This window comes from Parasteatoda tepidariorum, chromosome 5 (assembly GCF_982258835.1).
Source record: "Parasteatoda tepidariorum strain Cologne lab strain chromosome 5, Ptep-v5.0, whole genome shotgun sequence".
In the NCBI taxonomy this organism is placed as follows: Eukaryota; Metazoa; Arthropoda; class Arachnida; order Araneae; family Theridiidae; genus Parasteatoda; species Parasteatoda tepidariorum.
In genome coordinates this window covers 16,002,892-16,020,281 of record NC_141759.1, presented here as the reverse complement: position 1 = coordinate 16,020,281, position 17,390 = coordinate 16,002,892, and the positions used below count along the sequence as shown (strand labels likewise).

The 17,390-nt window shown below is 27.4% G+C and overlaps 2 protein-coding genes across 3 annotated transcripts in view; both read right to left on the bottom strand.

Annotated features, from left to right (window-relative positions):
• Positions 1 to 6,523, bottom strand: part of LOC107438368 (S1 RNA-binding domain-containing protein 1) — a 40,293-nt gene extending 33,770 nt beyond the window's left edge. The window contains exons 1-3 of one of the 2 annotated variants that reach the window (XM_087163458.1): positions 6,421 to 6,523; positions 3,119 to 3,248; positions 1,726 to 1,919 (exon numbers count right to left, since the gene is read on the bottom strand). In XM_087163458.1, coding sequence (XP_087019584.1) covers positions 1,726 to 1,896 — 171 coding nt within the window. In that variant the 5' untranslated portion in view covers positions 1,897 to 1,919; positions 3,119 to 3,248; positions 6,421 to 6,523. Of the gene's footprint in view, positions 1 to 1,725; positions 1,920 to 3,118; positions 3,249 to 6,072; positions 6,274 to 6,420 lie in introns of those variants that run through there. The other variant, XM_087163457.1, reaches the window with a different exon arrangement.
• LOC147808603 (uncharacterized) lies at positions 3,135 to 11,300 on the bottom strand. Its single transcript, XM_087162635.1, has 3 exons — positions 10,883 to 11,300; positions 10,598 to 10,797; positions 3,135 to 3,248 (listed from the first exon to the last, which is right to left on the bottom strand). The coding sequence occupies exons 1-3, from the start codon at positions 11,298 to 11,300 to the stop codon at positions 3,135 to 3,137; spliced, it is 732 nt and encodes a 243-aa protein (XP_087018761.1).
• Between the last annotated feature and the right edge of the window lie 6,090 nt (positions 11,301 to 17,390).

Sequence of the window (17,390 nt, the reverse complement as noted above, 5' to 3'; positions counted from 1 at the left end):
AAAGAAAATAACTTGATTATGATTCATATATAATTGTGTCATTAGGTAAATATACTAATTTCTTGATTAAAAAATAATACATAAAAAAATTAATAACAAACAGCAAATATAATGAATGTACGAGAAATAACATTTAAATTTTTATTTTAATAAATTAGTAACTTTTGTAATAAAAAAAATCTTAGAATAAATTAATTTTAATTATGCTAATACAAATGAACATTTAAGTTTTAATAATAGTTATTTTTTCTTAAATAAGGTGCTTAAATTTAAAAAAAAAGTATTTTCTGAATTTTCATTTAAACAAGCTTTGAATTTTTCAAGAGCACTACTATGAATTGAAAAAAAAAATGAATTTCAGTTATAAAAAAATTTTATCATTTTGTGAATTTCAACTTTAGATTTATTGTATATTTTATATTACAAAAAGGAGTAATAATTCACTCAATTATTCTTCACTGCAATACTGATTTGAAATATAATTTCAGATAACACATATAGGAATATGATTTAACATGTATGTGTATATTAGTTGTTTAGAACACATTATGTCAAAAGGTAATCTGTCTTTGTATTGTTTAATGGTGTTTATGTTGCTTTTGTGTTATTATAAACCAACACAAAGCCAACTGAAAGCACAAAACTAAGTTATTGGACACACATATGAAAAAACGGATTAAGACATGTTAAGAAACTAGCTTAGTCATTTTTACAACCACAGAAAAACTACCAACAAGAAACTTGGTACTCGAAGAGGAAAGTTTTATGCAAACTGTGCACAGGGTTTCTGATCAGATATTTAAAAGAAAAAAGCCTCAGGTCCTGAGATTGGACACAAAAGCCTGAGACTCAAGGCCTAATGCCTAAGAGTTGAAAAGGTCAGTTAAAAAAAAAAAAAAAAAAAAAATGAGCTACTCTCCATCCATTTCGCAGGTAAATACAAATTTTATGGGGTTAAAAAACAAATATTTATTTTACAATACTGAATATACTTTAAAGAAATTTGTTTATTATTCATAATTCTATTTTTAGAAAAGTTATATTACGTAATGTGCTTATGAATTATTTTGATAGCATAATTCAAATATTTTTTATAAACATAAGAGCTATCATAGAATATTATTCAGTTCTATCATACATTATATGCCTTAATGTAATATTATCATGCAAATTTACATATTTGTAACTTTCTTAAGGTATTTAGAATAATTTTCATTTACTTTTTTATACAAACATAAGTTTCTAATATAGAAATAAGCAGTTTGCCTTTCCCTAAATATAATGAGCATTTTCTCAATTACCAAAAGGTAACTACAAATACTTTCATATTTTGTAAAACAAGGAAAAAAGTTGGTATATTTATACATTAAAACTTTTTAGTGTTTTCTGCACAAGCAATTTTATGAATTTTTTTTAAATCCAATTTCCTTATTTGATAACATAAAAATAATTTATTAAGTTATAAAACAGGCAGGCCATATATTTGCAGAATTTTCAGACAGTTAAATTTGAAGGATCGTTAAGTCATAGAAGAGAAAAATAAAATGTCTGTTTAAGTTTGTTAGAATTACTATTTATCAATATAGGTATTTTAACAACAATAAGTACATATATAAGCTGTGCAGTAAGTGCACAAATAATATAATGCTGAACTATATTTTAATATCTAAATAAACATAATGGTTTCATTAATTTACCATGTAAAACATAAAAATACATTAATACCTTTATTTTAGCAGGTTTAGGTACTTTTTCAACAGCTTTAACAGTTTTCTTTTTCTTAGGCATAGGCAAAAAATCATCATCTTTTTCATCTTCACTAGTTGCATCCTCTTCATCTTCAAAACTTTCTATCTTAATGACAGCATTTCTCTTTCTTTTTTGTGGAAGTTCCATAATTTAATTTGATACAAATATGACTACACAAAAATAAAAAAGCTAATTTAGTTAAGCTAAAATGCTTAAAATAAACACATAAGTAAATCTTTGAAACATATAAGGACATTGTATTACATATTAGGACATTGCATTACGTATTAGGACATTGTATTATATAACGAATTAGGATTGTATCGGCTATAGGGATATTTTGTTTCGTTCTCGCTCCAAAGCAATAAAAAGATTTCAAACTTGCGAAAATTTTCTTTTTTTAATGTATTGAAATTTGCCTGAGGTGGGTATAATTTATAGAAAATTGAGTTGATGCTCTTCTAGGATATTTAGTTTCTATCAGGCCACTGCCCAGAAGTGGCAAAAACTTGGCAATTATTTCGTGGAGGATACCAATATAGAAATTATCCCACAATAACAAATTTATCCATTACTTTGTTTTTAAAATTGCAATTTTAGCAACCAACATGGATATAAAAAGTCAAGCCAGTACCATGTGCAAACTTAATGCAAAATTAGAAAAGAAAAAAACTGTTTCTCTTTTTCTTTTCAATGAATATTTATTTGTTTGTGCTACTTGCTAGAAAAATAATAAAACAGGTAGCCACACTTAAAAACACTTTAACTTATGGTAAAATACCTAATGAAATTGCAAAATTTAGTGCAACACACTTTTATATAAATTAAGGGATAACAATATGATATATCATATAATTGCTAATAAACTAAACAGACTTATTCCCTTTTTATCTCAGAAAAAGTTTTCATTTCAATGAAAACTATCAGCTGTTTTATTTCTTCCATCAATGTTTTTTTTAAAAAAAAGATGAAAGAAAAAGGAAGCAAAATACTACATTTTTCTTAAAGGACACTGAAAAGCATTGGAAGAAACTGGACGAAATAGAGGAAACTGAAATTAAAAAAAAAAAATAAATAAATAAAAAGTCCTAAACAAATGTGTAAAAGCATTAAAACAAAAACATGGATTTTAACAAATTAAATTATTATTCAGTAATAACTATAAAATAATTTTAGAATAATAACTAAACAAGTAAAATATTATTGAATTATTATTTAAAATTAAAATGCTTAATTTAAACATATAAACAAATGTTTCAAACATATAAGGGATAATACAGGTATATTTTGACAAAGAGATTTTAAACTACCAAACATTATTTATTTATTTATTATTATTATTTTTTGAAAACAATTTATTGAGATTTGCCTGGGGTTGGTATAAGTTATATCCTTTGAGTTGATCCTCTTCTAGGATTTTGAAGTTCTTGCAGGCCAATGTCCAAAAGTAACAAAAACTTGGCTATTATTTTCTGACAGATATCAATACGAAAATAATCCTAAAAAAAACAAATTCATCCATTACTTTCTATTTAAAATTTTAATTTTAACAATCAATTTGGACATAAAAAGACAAGCCAACACTACAAAGAAATTAAATACAGTTTATATATAAAAAAAAATTTGAATATTTGTTCATGCTACCTGTTAGAAACTACGTTACCTGTTAGGAACTTCACTTAATACTTTAATTCATGGTAAAATACTTAATGAAATCACAAAATTTAGTGCAAAAAAAACTTTTTCCCATGTCTAGTTTTTAGTCCTGAAAAGTTTTCATTTTGAATAAAAACTATCATGTAAAGCTTCAGTTGTCCTTTTTTTTACATCCATTTTTAAAAAAAGAGAAGAAAAGGAAGCTAAATACTATTTTTTTCTTAATGGACACTGAAAAACATTGGATGAAATAGAGGAAACTATAAAAAAAAGACCTGAACAAATGTATAGAAGCATTGAAAGAAGAGCATGAATTTTAACAAATAAAATTTAACTAGGAGGTTTCACCCCCTGCTCGCTGGCGCTCGCCAACCCCCGGAACTGCCTTCGCAGTTCATTTCGGATTGCTTCGCAATCCGATGCTCGCTCATTAGGTACATTCTTAACGTTTAGCTTTTGTATACTTTTTTGAACACTGAAGTTCCGAAAACTTTTCACTGTAGAAAATTCTAAACCTATGCATTTCAATATTAATTTGAAATTGCAAACAGTTCACATATTTTTCTTAATCACACTATTCTAAATTTCAGTTGTTGAGAAAAGTAACTGTTGTAAGTTTCGTTTTAAAGTCTTTCCCACCAGAGGGCTAAAACCATGTGTTGTAAAACAATATGAAATAGTACTGAACACCGGATGAAAAGCATCGGCTTCGATGAATATAATTTTGTGAGAATTTTTTGATAATTCGGTGAGAATTCACCCGATTAGACATATGATGCTCACTGCGTGCTCTTGCGCGGCGAAGCCAATCAATTAAAACATATTAGCGTTTTATATAATATAGATTAGCCATATGATGCTCTCTACATGCTCTTGCGCACCGAAGCCTATCAATTAAAAATGAAAACTGTTGCCAACGCGAGAAAAGAAATATCATCGGTTTTATTGATACATACGTATTAGCGTTTTATATAATATAGATATAGTACCAGAAAGTTATAAGTTTTTAAAATCTATTTTAAATAACTTGTATAAATAGTTTAAATAGCTTTCATAACTGCTTTTTATTAGCGTATATATTTAGTATAAGCTTTTTTTTTATTTAGTAATATTAATAAATATGAATATGTTATTTTAATAGTTCGTCATTCAACTGTAAATTTAGATTATTATTATACTCATTTACACATATTTCAAAATTAGATATTTTAATTTCTTAAGAAAATCACTAAATATATGTTTTTTAATTATTGGTTTTTTCTCATTAATTTAAAAATTATACAATTAAATAGTTTGGAAATTAAAACTACTATTTAAACTAGATTGCAATTTCAAACTGCTTACAAAAATCTGCCTCGGTATTTGATATTTTCCTTCTGGAAAAATGTTTTTTCCATTTAGGTCAGAAAAACCCTACATCTTTCAGGCAATATTTTCAACTGAGGAAGAAACTTACTATTCTTTTGTAAAATAATTTTAAAAACAAAAACAGAAAGTCTATGCAGTGACTTGAAAAAAACAATGTTTTACTCATTGCAGAATTACAATTTTATTTTCAAAAAACACGAGAAACATATTTTTTTATAAAAAGTATTGAGCTTTTTTAGGTTAAAACTAAAATGATTTCACTGTATTTTTAAAATTTACTCCATGTGAACAGTGCTGTAGTTGGAAAAAAATATTTCGGGGAACTCATCTTCTTATAAAGTATAGTTGACTGATTCTTGTTAGGCCAAAAAACGACTAATTCAAATAACTTGGCCAGCTTTAATTTTAAAAAAATGCAAATATTTATTTTCTTAAAAAAAAAAGGGACGATGCTACCAATTTGCATTATTTATTCATCATCTTTAGTTTATTTATCATAAAAGCTATTGATAGAATAATTACATAATATAATAAACTATGTAAATGTCTATTAAATATTACTGAGTGCGTACACAATTCTTCAATAGCACTTTAAAAGTACTACGCCCTTTATATTTGCAAAACACATTGTCTTGATAGTTGGAAGGTAGAAAATACATGTAAGCATATACACAAGAAAAGATACAGATTTGTTTTGTTAGAGTTTAACAGTAAGAGAAGTTCACATTTGTAATAACTTATGTTACTTGCTTTAAAATTTGTGTCTTTATGCAAATAAAAATTGAGTGAATTTAATGAGCCATACTTTTTTTATCATTTGAATGTAATTATTGCTCTTAGATTAGCTACCTTGTTCACCAGATTACAAAATATGTACAATAAAAAAAGCAGAAATTTCTGTTTCGTAAAAAAAAAAAATCATGAATAAAAAAAAAAAAAAGAAAGAAGAAAAAGAACAAAAACTGTTTTGAACTATTTAAAGTCTTTCTTACTACAGCAAACCAAATATCTCGGACAACAGCGTTCCCCAACCCCAAAAATAATACTGCATGCAACACATATTTTATTATTGCTTGAAATTCTTTAATATGAGTTGAATAATTCAAGTCTATAACTAACTGTGGCATGGGAAAAATACTTTCATAAGATAATAGTATTTATATAATTAGCAAATTTAGTAAAGAAAACAAGGTTAATGCAGCAACTTTTTTGTTCTAAAAATTTATCAAAAGTTTACATACAACAAGCATGTAGAGAAACAGATAAAAAAATTAAACAGTTGAAGATAAAAAAAATTACTTTTCTCCATTTAGTTATTAAGTGCTAATTAATGGTTTGTAAGGAATTGTTAAAAATAGACTAAATAACTAAAGTTATAACATTTTTTTCTCAATAAATAAATTACACGATTTAATTCAAAATAGAATTTCGCCGAATTCTGCAAAATAACTTTGGAAACATTTCTTTGGATGTGAGTAAGTGCTTAACCTAAACTACAATGGAAGAAGAATGTGGTTGGCTTGACTCCTATCAAAAAGCGTTGACGCAATTTCAACTACCGTCGAAGAAAATATCTACTTTCATATCTGCGATTCAAAATCCCGCATTCAAATTCTTAACTACTGTCTGAAAAACTAGAGCACTCACAAATTTCTAATAGATCTCCATTTCTTCAGAAGTCAACCGAATCTTTAACTGAATCTTTTTATTATTATTGGGACTTAATTGTTCTGAAAATTTTTGATACGAAGAACTCGCAGAAATAGGCAGCTAAAAGTCTCAGATTTAGCGTTTTAATTTCAACGATTAATAAATAAAATTTTAGTATATATCTTGCGTTAATTGTCAATAATCTAATGACAATTATAAACTCGCTCTGAAGAAAAAATCAATTTATAGTTTGATACTATATTTCATCGTTTTTTTTTTCAAGCTCTTTATGTCTCATCGTCTTTTTAAATGAATCCAATAAATTGTTTTTAGCTTGTTGTTAATTCGTGTTTTCTGTGAACATTTGTTTGATACACTTCCTTATTCTTTACAGTTCTCAAAACTGATCACTTATCCAGATTTCCATCGTTAAAGTTAACTAAGACGTTAGTTTAATATGTCTTTCTTTAAGCAACAAGGACGAAAAAGTGTTGATAATAAAAACTGTTTAAACTTAGATGACCAAGATCTAAGTTTAAATTTAGGTGAAACTAAGTTAATTTTTCATGATGGTTCCTGGATAATGAACGAGAAGCAGAACAATAATCTGCTCTCTGAAACTCTTCAGCCCATTACAGAGTCTGATTTAAAGACACAAATTACCAAACTTAAAGAAGAAAATAATTTTTTAAAATTGAAAGTTGAAGTTTTGTTAAATATGTTGGCCGAACGAGAATGTAGAATTAAAAATATTGAATCTGTTATTAAGGATTAAAGGCAACAGTACTGATTAGTAAGTTATTTTAGAAGTGTAGCATGAAGAGGATGTTCTTATGGTAATGTGTGCATTGTTAGTGAGAAAACTGCCATCATTAGATTGTCATGACAGAGGACATTTCCTAATTTTTGCATCTACCACTGGATGCAATGAGGAACCTGTGTGATATTTTTATTTTTTTAAGAAAAACTTTGTGCCATTTTATGAGGATAGACAACAATTTTAATTCTGTGAGTTTACTAGTTATTTTGTAATTAATATTTAAAATCATTCAATTAACTCCACCCCTTAATACACGGATATTTTTTCTATCTCCGCTGATAAGTAGAAGATTTATAAAAATTCTCATGAATAACTCCAAGCACTTACCACAAGTATTTTATTGTGCTACGTTACTCAACATTTAATAAATCAACATTTAATTGATCAACATTTAATAAACCAAATGAACTACTTTATAGTGTTCCAAAAGGAGAATAAAGTCAAGGTTGGTGCAATGCCATCAAACATAATGAGAAAAAAAAAGGCTTTAACTGTCTGGAACTTCTGTATTATTTTATTATGAAGATTATTTTATAGTACTTTATATTTTAATTTATAAGATTGTTTTTCTTTCGATAAACTTCTGTGAATGAAACATGCATCAAACTGAATTAAAATTTTTATGATTTCTCCTTTAGATCACTCATTTTTTAATTCCTCGATTGTTTTATTTTATTTTTTGAGGATAAACCTGTTCAGGCTCTTTTTTTAAGCATTTATTTTTGCCACTTATCAATTTATTTAATTTTGTTCTACTATAGCTTCTGCTTCCAAAAACAACTTAAGATTTATTTTTCACTTTATTGAAATCAAAATTTTAAAGTTAAAAAAATAATTTATTTTATTTTTGTGTTTGTTGGCAGATGAAAAAAGTTATTAAAATAAGAAATAAAAAAAAGCTTAGGATTATTTGCATTTGCTTCTAAAAAAATTTAAATAAAATAATTTAGAAGTGGATAATCATAAACAATTTTTTTCCTAAAATATTTTAATTCTATCTCATTATACATTCATCAATTCATTAAGTAAACATTTTTAAAACAGTTCATTTTTTGATGTGTAGACTGATATATTATTGGTAAAAAATAACGAATGTTAATTTAAAAAAAATTGATTTCAAAAGTTATTGAAAAAAGAACAAAAAACTAGAAAAGTAGTTTTCATCTTCTTTTTTTTTTTCTTTCCAATTTATAACTTGATTTTTTTCTTTTTTGACAAAGGTGCCCAGAGATATTTTTTCAGGAATCTGAGAATTCCTGATATTATTTCAGAAAATTGCGAAATTTGAACAGTTCAACCAAAAAAAAAAAACAAATTCTTTTAAAAATATTTTAAGTCATGTTTAAAATTTTTTCGGTAATTTTTCAAATTTTGAATACAATTTTAATACTTTACTTATTGTCATTAAACCAGCAAATTTCAAAACAAGATTCGTAATTTTACCAATATTTAAATGTAAGAAAGAAAAATTTAAAAATCATACTGCATTTAAATTTTTTAAGTAGTAGCAGTTTTTTATTTGTGCGGCACTTTAAATTCTTTAAATTACATATAGTAGTATATAAAAGGAGAAGAAAAACAATTTGTTTGTTTGTTTAATTTTATATTATTCTTATTTTGTTAAATGCATCTTGTAAACACATTTAAACTAATAACATAAAATATGAAAAATTATTTATTTTTTGTAGTTTTTCCGAAGTGAAAATTTTTCAGAATTAAAAATAAATAATAAAAAGTTAAGAATTATTTGCATTTCTAGTACGAAATTAAGAATTCCGAATCTTAAATATTTCCATTTCCTATCTGGAATTTCTAAACTGTTTTTATTTCTATGTAGAGTCCAGTTTACTTATAAAATTTTATAATAACAAAATGGATATTTTTGACTTAATATCAATTCTCAAATCTAATTTCCCTTTCTGCCTGCATTATTCCAAAAATTAAAAAAAAATTTCCAAATATATAAGATTAAGATAAAATACTTTGGTGTAAGCAAAAACACTTAACCCTAGTTTTAGTTAGGCCCTTTCCATTTATCCAAGAAATGGATCTCATAAGCAATCCTCTCCTCTTTTTGAGTTGCATAAAGTTATTTTTGTGTTGAGCTAATTTTAAGATATAATTTTAAAAAATTCAGTTAAATTTTGAACATGCTGAGTTGATTTTTGAGAGTTTTAAGTGATAGACTATTCAAAATAATCGACGTTATGTGATTACCCAACACATGGGTATTTATTATATGTTTGTGTTTTTGCTCAAGACAACTGTAATCGCCTTGTAATCATTTACTTGTTATAAATTGAAAGAAATAGCAAATTATACCCTTCAAGTTTTTCCTGCTCTGTTTTTGTTTTGTTGTTTATTTTGTGTGTGCCACTGTTTGGTTGTCGTCAAAATTTAATGTCCTCTATTTAGTAAGTACTAATATAAAAGTCTTCCCTGCAAGATTGGCATAATTTAAATTACTCAATTTAAAAAAGAAAAGAAAACTTTTTTTAATCTTCTGATCTGATCAGATCATTTAAGTAGAAAGCTTTTTTATTCAGTACAATTAATTTAAGTCTTTATGGTTGTGATTTTTTTAAAAGTCTGATTTCATTGATGTTGAAGATTTTAACCAGAAAAATAACAAGAGTAGTGTATTTAATTATTATTATTATTATTTTTTTGATATTCAAAATACTGTAACAAATCTCAACGATATTAAAAAGAACTAGAACTAAATGTCGATAAAAGTTCCTAATACTTCTAAGGTTATAATTTTACATTAGCTGTTTGATGAATTTCAGTAATGCCCATTTACTTTTATATTCATTTAAAGGCAAGTACTTTTAAAACTTATGAAATATTTAGGTAGTTTAAGTATATAAATAATGAAGTATTTATTCTGCAAAGAGTAATTTAGGATAAATTAATTTCTTTTTAAATGTTTCTGATCTAAATCAGTTTAATTTTTATTTAATATCTGACTGACAAGCAGGTCATTAGTCATTTACAAATTTATGAGAGTGTTGAGCTTGCATAAAAATGACTATGAGTTTATTTATTCAGTTATTGGTTCGTAATATTTACAAAAATATATATACAGTAAAACCTGTCTATAACGATACTGTAGGGACCTAAATAAAATATTGTTATAGGCAGGTTATCGTTATAGACAGGTTTGAAATTTAAAAGTATACGTTTAAAACTAATGATAAATTAAACTTCTTTTATAGGCTCCAAATGAAAATTTTACTTAGAATTATGAAACAGCACACAAGAAAAATTTACTTACAATTTTATGAATCAAAACAGAAATTATTTAGAAAAATAATCGGTTAGTTTTGTTTGGTTATTTTTGGAAGCAATTGCCATTTCCATGCTCATAGATTTCAGTCCATCTAATGAATTCAAATGAACATCAGTTACATTTGGAAATGTTGCAACAAAATCTTGCAAAGTGTTAATTAGCAATATGGCATTCTCGGGTGAAATTTGAGTCCTGTTTTGAGAATAGTCAGCTGCTTCTTCCTCATCACTTTGATCACCCGGGATAACTTCTGCTAAAATCTCTGAAAACCAACACATCATTATCTAAATTTAAAAATTCATCTGCGTTAAATAGAAATGATGTATTAGATGATCTTTGGAAATCACTGACAATCGAATTGAAGCCTGCCAAACATTTTTCTTCTTCATCAGTGATTTCAGTAAGCTCAGTTTCTGCGTTTCCGTTGCTTTTATCCTCAAAGAAAGAAGCTTTCTTCCAACAATTTTGGATGGTGGATTGTGCCAATGAATTCCACCCTCCGGAAATCCAATCACATGCATTTTTCACATCAACTGCATAAGGATTTGGGAGTTTATTATCCAGATTATAAACAACGTTCTGAATTAATCTTGTTGTTCGATAGTATCCTTTGAAACATTTTATTATTCCCAAATCTAATGGCAGTAGACTCGACGTGCAATTTGGGGGAAAATAAAACAATTTTATATTTTTCAAACTTGGAGGATTGTTGTGAGGAGTGCAGTTGTCAACTAAGAGAGCTATTTTCTTCTTCTTTCTTTTCATCTCCTTATCCACATCAAGCAGCCAGTTTGTTAAATATTTCTTCTGTCATACAGGCTCTTTTGTTTGCCTTGTAGTCAACTGGTAAACTTTTCACATTCTTAAAACATCTAGGTTTAGCGTATTTGCCTATAACGAACGGCTTCAGTTTATCTGTTCCAGTACTGTTCGCACAAAGTAGAACAGTTAACCTCTGTTTTGATTTTTTACAATTTTCTCCCTTAAATGCCATTGTTTTATCTGGCATGAGCTGATAAAATAAGCCAGTTTCATCAGCATTTCTGACGAAGCTCCCTCCTACAATACCCCTTCACCCATTTATACTGCTCTAATTTCCCCTAAAAGTGGCATTTTTTCTCAGAAACAACGAAAGAATATTACATACAAAGGAGATGAAAAAAAAAAAAAAACATTTTGTTATCTCATATTTAAGCTCGATGGGGAGTCGTTTTCCAACGGTAGAAAAATCGGAATGGAACTATCAAAAGAGGAAAAATTATCGTTGCAGACATGTTTAACTGAAAAGTGGTTATCGCTATAAACAGGTTAAAAATACATTGAGTAAATAGGAATTTCACCGGGACCTCAAGGAAATATCGCTATAGACAGGTTTATCGTTATAGACAGTATCGTTATACACAGGTTTCACTGTATTTATATTTTAATCTTTTTAGCTTAAAATATTAAGTATTTTACTTAATATTAAAATTATTTATTTTAATTACAATAAAGACATTGGTGTGATCTTTATTAGATGTACACAGAGCAGAATAAAAGGGTGGTTGCTAACTTTGATTTTTAGGAGGGGCAAAACTCCGATTTTGCCGAATGAAGTTCCTATATAGACAATATTTACAAATATATATATATTTGTATTTTAATCTTTTTAGCTTAAAATATTAAGTATTTTACTTAGTATTAAAATTATTTATTTTAATTGCAATAAGGACATTGGTGTGATCTTTATTAGATGTACACAGAGCAGAATAAAAGGGGGGTTGCAAACTTTGATTTTTGGGTGGGGCAAAACTCCGATTTTGCCGAATGAAGTTCCTATTTTGACCGTATCATGAAAAAACATCCATTCTTTTGCTTTTTAATTTAATAAATTTGATATGAAATTTTCTTGGTCATCGTAAATACCTCATTAATTTCAACACATGAAAACTATCTGGTAATCATTGTTGGGGTTTTAAGTGCTGATAAAGTTTAACGTATTTAAGCTTACAGTTATTGTTGCAATTTTTATTTCTCTACCACTAGAAAAAAACTTATTAAAAAGGTGTGGCAGCTAAGAAATAAGTATGATTTGTCAAATATAGTATCAACTTACATGCATAGAGCTAATCTTTGAATCAAATTTACTAACTGCTAAGGAAATAGATTTGATACAACCAAAGTGAAATGATTTTAATTCATAAAAATAAATAGAACTTTTTACACTTTTGCTTATTTATTATCTGAAAAATGAACAATAAGATATTTAATGCAGCATAATAACTAACCACACTGTATCTACTTTTTCACTGTTACAGTTTTTGATTTTCTTTTATTTTGCATAATAGAAGTGTAGTACTTGAAGATGAGCTAATTGGCGTTTTATCTCTGAATTTCTGATAAAACTGGTTCGTTTGTAATCGGAAAAAGGAGCTCCATGAGAACTGATTGAAAAATAAGCTTTCTAAAGGCAAGGTTTGGATTTTATTTATTGAGGAAAATATAAGAATTGTGGTATAAAATACGTGAAATGTTATTTTTGCATATTTTTATCCTCACTATTTAAAAGGTGCAATATTGACTAATTTTATTTGTGTTTTCTAAAAAAAGGGCGAAAAATGAAATTTTGCAAAAATGCCGAATGGCCAGACAAAATTTGCCGAATTCGCGATCGCAACCATAGAGTAAAGAGTATAAGTAGAGTTGACATGAGAAAGTAACAGTGAAGCCGTCACTGTAACCGGTCGGCCATATTGGTTTATGCAAAACATTCGAATGCTGCTATCTTCTGCTCGTTGAACTTGCTGATCAATGTTATTTTTATCGCTTTTTTTTATTTCTCTTCAATGATTTTCTTTATTTTACCTTTTAAACATTGAATTAAATATATTTTGCTTGTAAAAATGACGAGCTGCGTTGCATACGGCTGTACGAATCGATGGACAAAGAAAATGACTGGAATTACATTTCATAGGTAAGTGTAAAATCAATTCTCTTATTCATTTTCTAATTTAGAATTTTTAAATTCTGTTCTTACAATAAACTGTATCTTTAATGTCAGAAGACTAAAGATTTTTTTTCTTCTTCTTAACTATTAGCTATTCATTTCAAACCCAACCTTGATTCTTATAAATTTTTATTGAAACGAATCAAAATAGAAGTTCTAAGTGGCTTATAGAATATCAAAATAAAGTACTTTTCACTATAAAACTGATTATAGATAAGATTATGAGATTTCGTTTACTTTTATACTGCTTAACTGACAATTAATATGGTATAATTATAGTATCAATAAGTAGAATGTGTTATTCGAATTAGTGGGAATAGATAATGGTTAAAAGTATTTATTTTACTTGCTACAATATTTTTTTGCTTTTATGAAATTAAATTTAATCTATCGTGAACAGTTTCTCAAATCTATTTGTGTGTTTTTCTGTTATTGATTATTATTTCGTAATCTAAACATTACAAATCAGCACTGTTGCTTTTAGAACTGTTGCTCTGCTATTAAGTGGAATTTAAAAATATGATTATAATGTCTAGTTTGTCAACAATTTGATTTTTATTCAACTGCTATTTTATTTATGATCACTCTTGAACTGATGAATGATATAAAATTTTTTTAGAGCTTTTAACACACTAACATAATTTAAAAAATCAACCCAAATTGTTACTTTTTTTCACTTTTATAACCTTGGTAGAAACCTTTCCTTAAATTTTATAATAGGAAATCCAGTGAACTATAGAAACTGACAAAAATCCGCCACACTCTCATTTTGCGAACTATTTAGGTTCGTGCATTTTATTGATAATTAATATGCTTTTAAATTAATGAAATAAATTAAAAGTTTCAGTTGTGGGTAATCTATATTGGAGTAGTGGGTTTTAGTTGAGCATAATAGACTGAAAACAGACTATTTGTGCTACTGCATTTATTTTTTTGAAATTATCGACTGGATTAACTGTAATTATCAAAATTTTAATATAGTTGTTTCTAATTGTTAATTATAAATCTTTTGAGTCGGTTCTTTAACAGACTTAGATAATTAACTAGTTTTTATGTTCATGCTTTTAAGTTGGAATTTTATTTGCAGTTTTCCTAAAGATGAAAAACGTAAACAGTTATGGATCAAAGCTGTGAGACGAGTTAATTGGAAGCCTTCTTCATGTAGTAAATTGTGTAATGAGCATTTCTCAGAAGATATGATTGACAGAACTTCTCTCTCTTGTGTGCGTCTTAGACCAAACGCAATACCATCAATTTTTCCTGCCTTTCCACCTCATTTGAAAAAGGTAAATTTCTTTGTAATGCATTACTGATCCATTTCTTCATATTGATATTTCTTAATTTCTTATTTGTTATTTTTTTTACATTGCTTTTATTAAGGGGTATGGAAAGTAAGGACTAATGCAAAATTGTAAATACTTTGTACAAATTTCAACCTCTATTATCCAGATTTTGATTAATCGATCTTATAACAAAATCCGATTTATTCTTCTCTTTAATTGGGGAACAGTGGAAAAAATCATACCTTGTTTACCATGCCTGGCCCCCTAAAAGTGTTACCTTGATATAACATATTCTGAAATTTATAAATATAACTAAGGTATCTTAAATTGAAACAATTATATTATTTTCTTGAGATTTGTGTTCATGTATTGGAAGCTGTTTCCAGCTTAAATAAAGAGATTTTGACCAGTCAATCGGCTAGCGTATCAAACCAAAGTAAATTTCCCCCCTCAATTAATACAAAACATGTTTAACATAATAATTCAAATATGATGGCACTTGATGACATGGGGACGTATTTGAAATACTAAATAATTTCAAGAGATAAATCAAAGATTTCAAATAAAAAAAGAACTTTTTAATATTTAATATATCAAAAAAAATCTTATAGAAAAATCGGAATCTCATACAATGCCTCTTACGTGCTTTATAAATATAACTAATTAATGTATATTTAATTTAGTATTGTTAAAATTAAAATTAGCACTGAGATTTTCTTTTATTTTAATGTGAAGTGAAATATAACTTAATGGTAGTTCAGCTTAGCAAACTTTCAATTTGACGACTAAGTTTTCATTTTCAAAGTTAATGTTACTGTGAAAATTTAATATCAATTAATTTCTTATATTTTATTCAAAAGTAAAAAAGTGTTCTTCATCATTTATTAAATAAAAAAGATGTTTCAAATTTATCTTCTTTAATACTTACACTGAAAATCATTTTTTAGGAACATAAGTCCAGAAAACCACCTTCAGCTTACATTAAGGAAAAAAGTACTGATAACAATACAGTTCTTTCAAATAATCCCTCTACTTCCAATGAAGAAATTATTTTAAGCCAATCTCCAACCAAGGAAGCTTGTAAAAGAAAAATTGATCTTTTATCAGAAATTATTGAGAGTAAGAATAAAAAGATTAAAGTGCTTCACCAGAAAACTAGACGGTACAAGAAAAAAATAACATCCTTGAATATCCTTTTCTCTGAATTGAAAAGGAAAAAACTTGTTGATGAAGATGCAATTCATGTATTAGAAACTGTTTCCAGTGTAAACAAAGAGTTTTTGACCAGGCAATTGGCTAGTGCATCAAACCAAGCAAAACCTAAAGCTTATTTAAGTGAGCTCCGAGCTTTTGCGTTAACTCTGCACTTCTATTCACCGAGAGCGTATGAGTTTGTGCGTAAAACCTTCAATTTAGCCTTACCTCATCAAAGAACGCTGGCTAGATGGTACCAAAGGATTGATGGAGAACCTGGTTTCACAGATGAATGCTTTCATGCTGTGGAATTAAAAATAAAGAATACTGCCTACCATTTATACTTCAGCTTAGTATTTGACGAAATGGCCATACGCCAGCATGTTGAGTTTGATGGAGAGAATTTCCATGGGCACGTCACTCTTGGACAAAATGAAAATGATGATTCACTTCCGATGGCTAAAGAAGCCTTTGTTGTATTACTCGTATGTATAAATGATCATTGGAAGCTGCCTTTGGGATATTTTCTAACTGCTGGCATAAATGCTAGCCAGAAACAAACTTTATTAAGTACTTGCCTTACTTTGCTTCACGAAATTGGTGCAGACGTAGTTTCTTTGACCTTTGATGGACTAGCTACAAATCTGACAATGACAAAAAACTTTGGATGTTGTTTAGAGCATGAAAATTTGATTACGACATTTCAGAATCCTGCTAATTCTAATAGTTTTATTTCAGTTTTTTTGGATCCTTCTCACATGTTAAAGTTAGTCAGGAATACTTTTGGAGACAAGGGAAGCATTGCCTATGAAAATTCTCTAATAGAATTTAGATTTATCAAGGAATTAAACAAACTTCAAGAAAATGAAGGTTTACATTTGGCTAATAAGCTAAGGGCAGCTCATGTGAACTATTTTAAACAAAAAATGAAAGTGAAACTTGCCTCACAACTTTTTAGTAAAAGTGTGGCTGATTCGATTGAATATTGTAGAGTCAAATTAAAACTTCCACAATTTGAAGGAAGTGAAGCAACTGTTGAGTTTTTACGCATTTTTAATGATTTGTTTGATTGTTTAAACACTAGATCTCTTTCACAGTATGGTTTTAAAAAAGCTATTAATGAAAAAAATTTTAATGAGATAGAAAGCTTTTTAAGAATGGCTGATTCTTATATATCCTCATTGAAAGTTTGTAAAAATGGCAACAAAATATTGGATTCCAATAGGAAAACTGGGTTTTTAGGTTTTAAGATTTGTATCAAAAGCTTACTGAACTTAGTTCAGCGCTTAATCTTTTCTGCTAAAACCCCATTAATTTTTTTCCCATGTTACAAAGTCAGCCAAGACCATTTGGAGTTATTTTTTTCATCTATTAGATTCCACGGTGGAAACA

Excerpts from the sequence above, each read along its gene's own strand:
- LOC147808603 (XM_087162635.1), bottom strand. The coding sequence starts at position 11,300 with ATGAAAAGAAAGAAGAAGAAAATAGCTCTCTTAGTTGACAACTGCACT. Across the intron at positions 10,798-10,882 it reads AGGCTTCAATTCGATTGTCA|AGATTTTAGCAGAAGTTATC; the intron begins GTGATTTCCAAA and ends GTTGGTTTTCAG. Across the intron at positions 3,249-10,597 it reads AATCTATGAGCATGGAAATG|GATTATTTTCGTATTGATAT; the intron begins GCAATTGCTTCC and ends TGTTTTTTTTAG.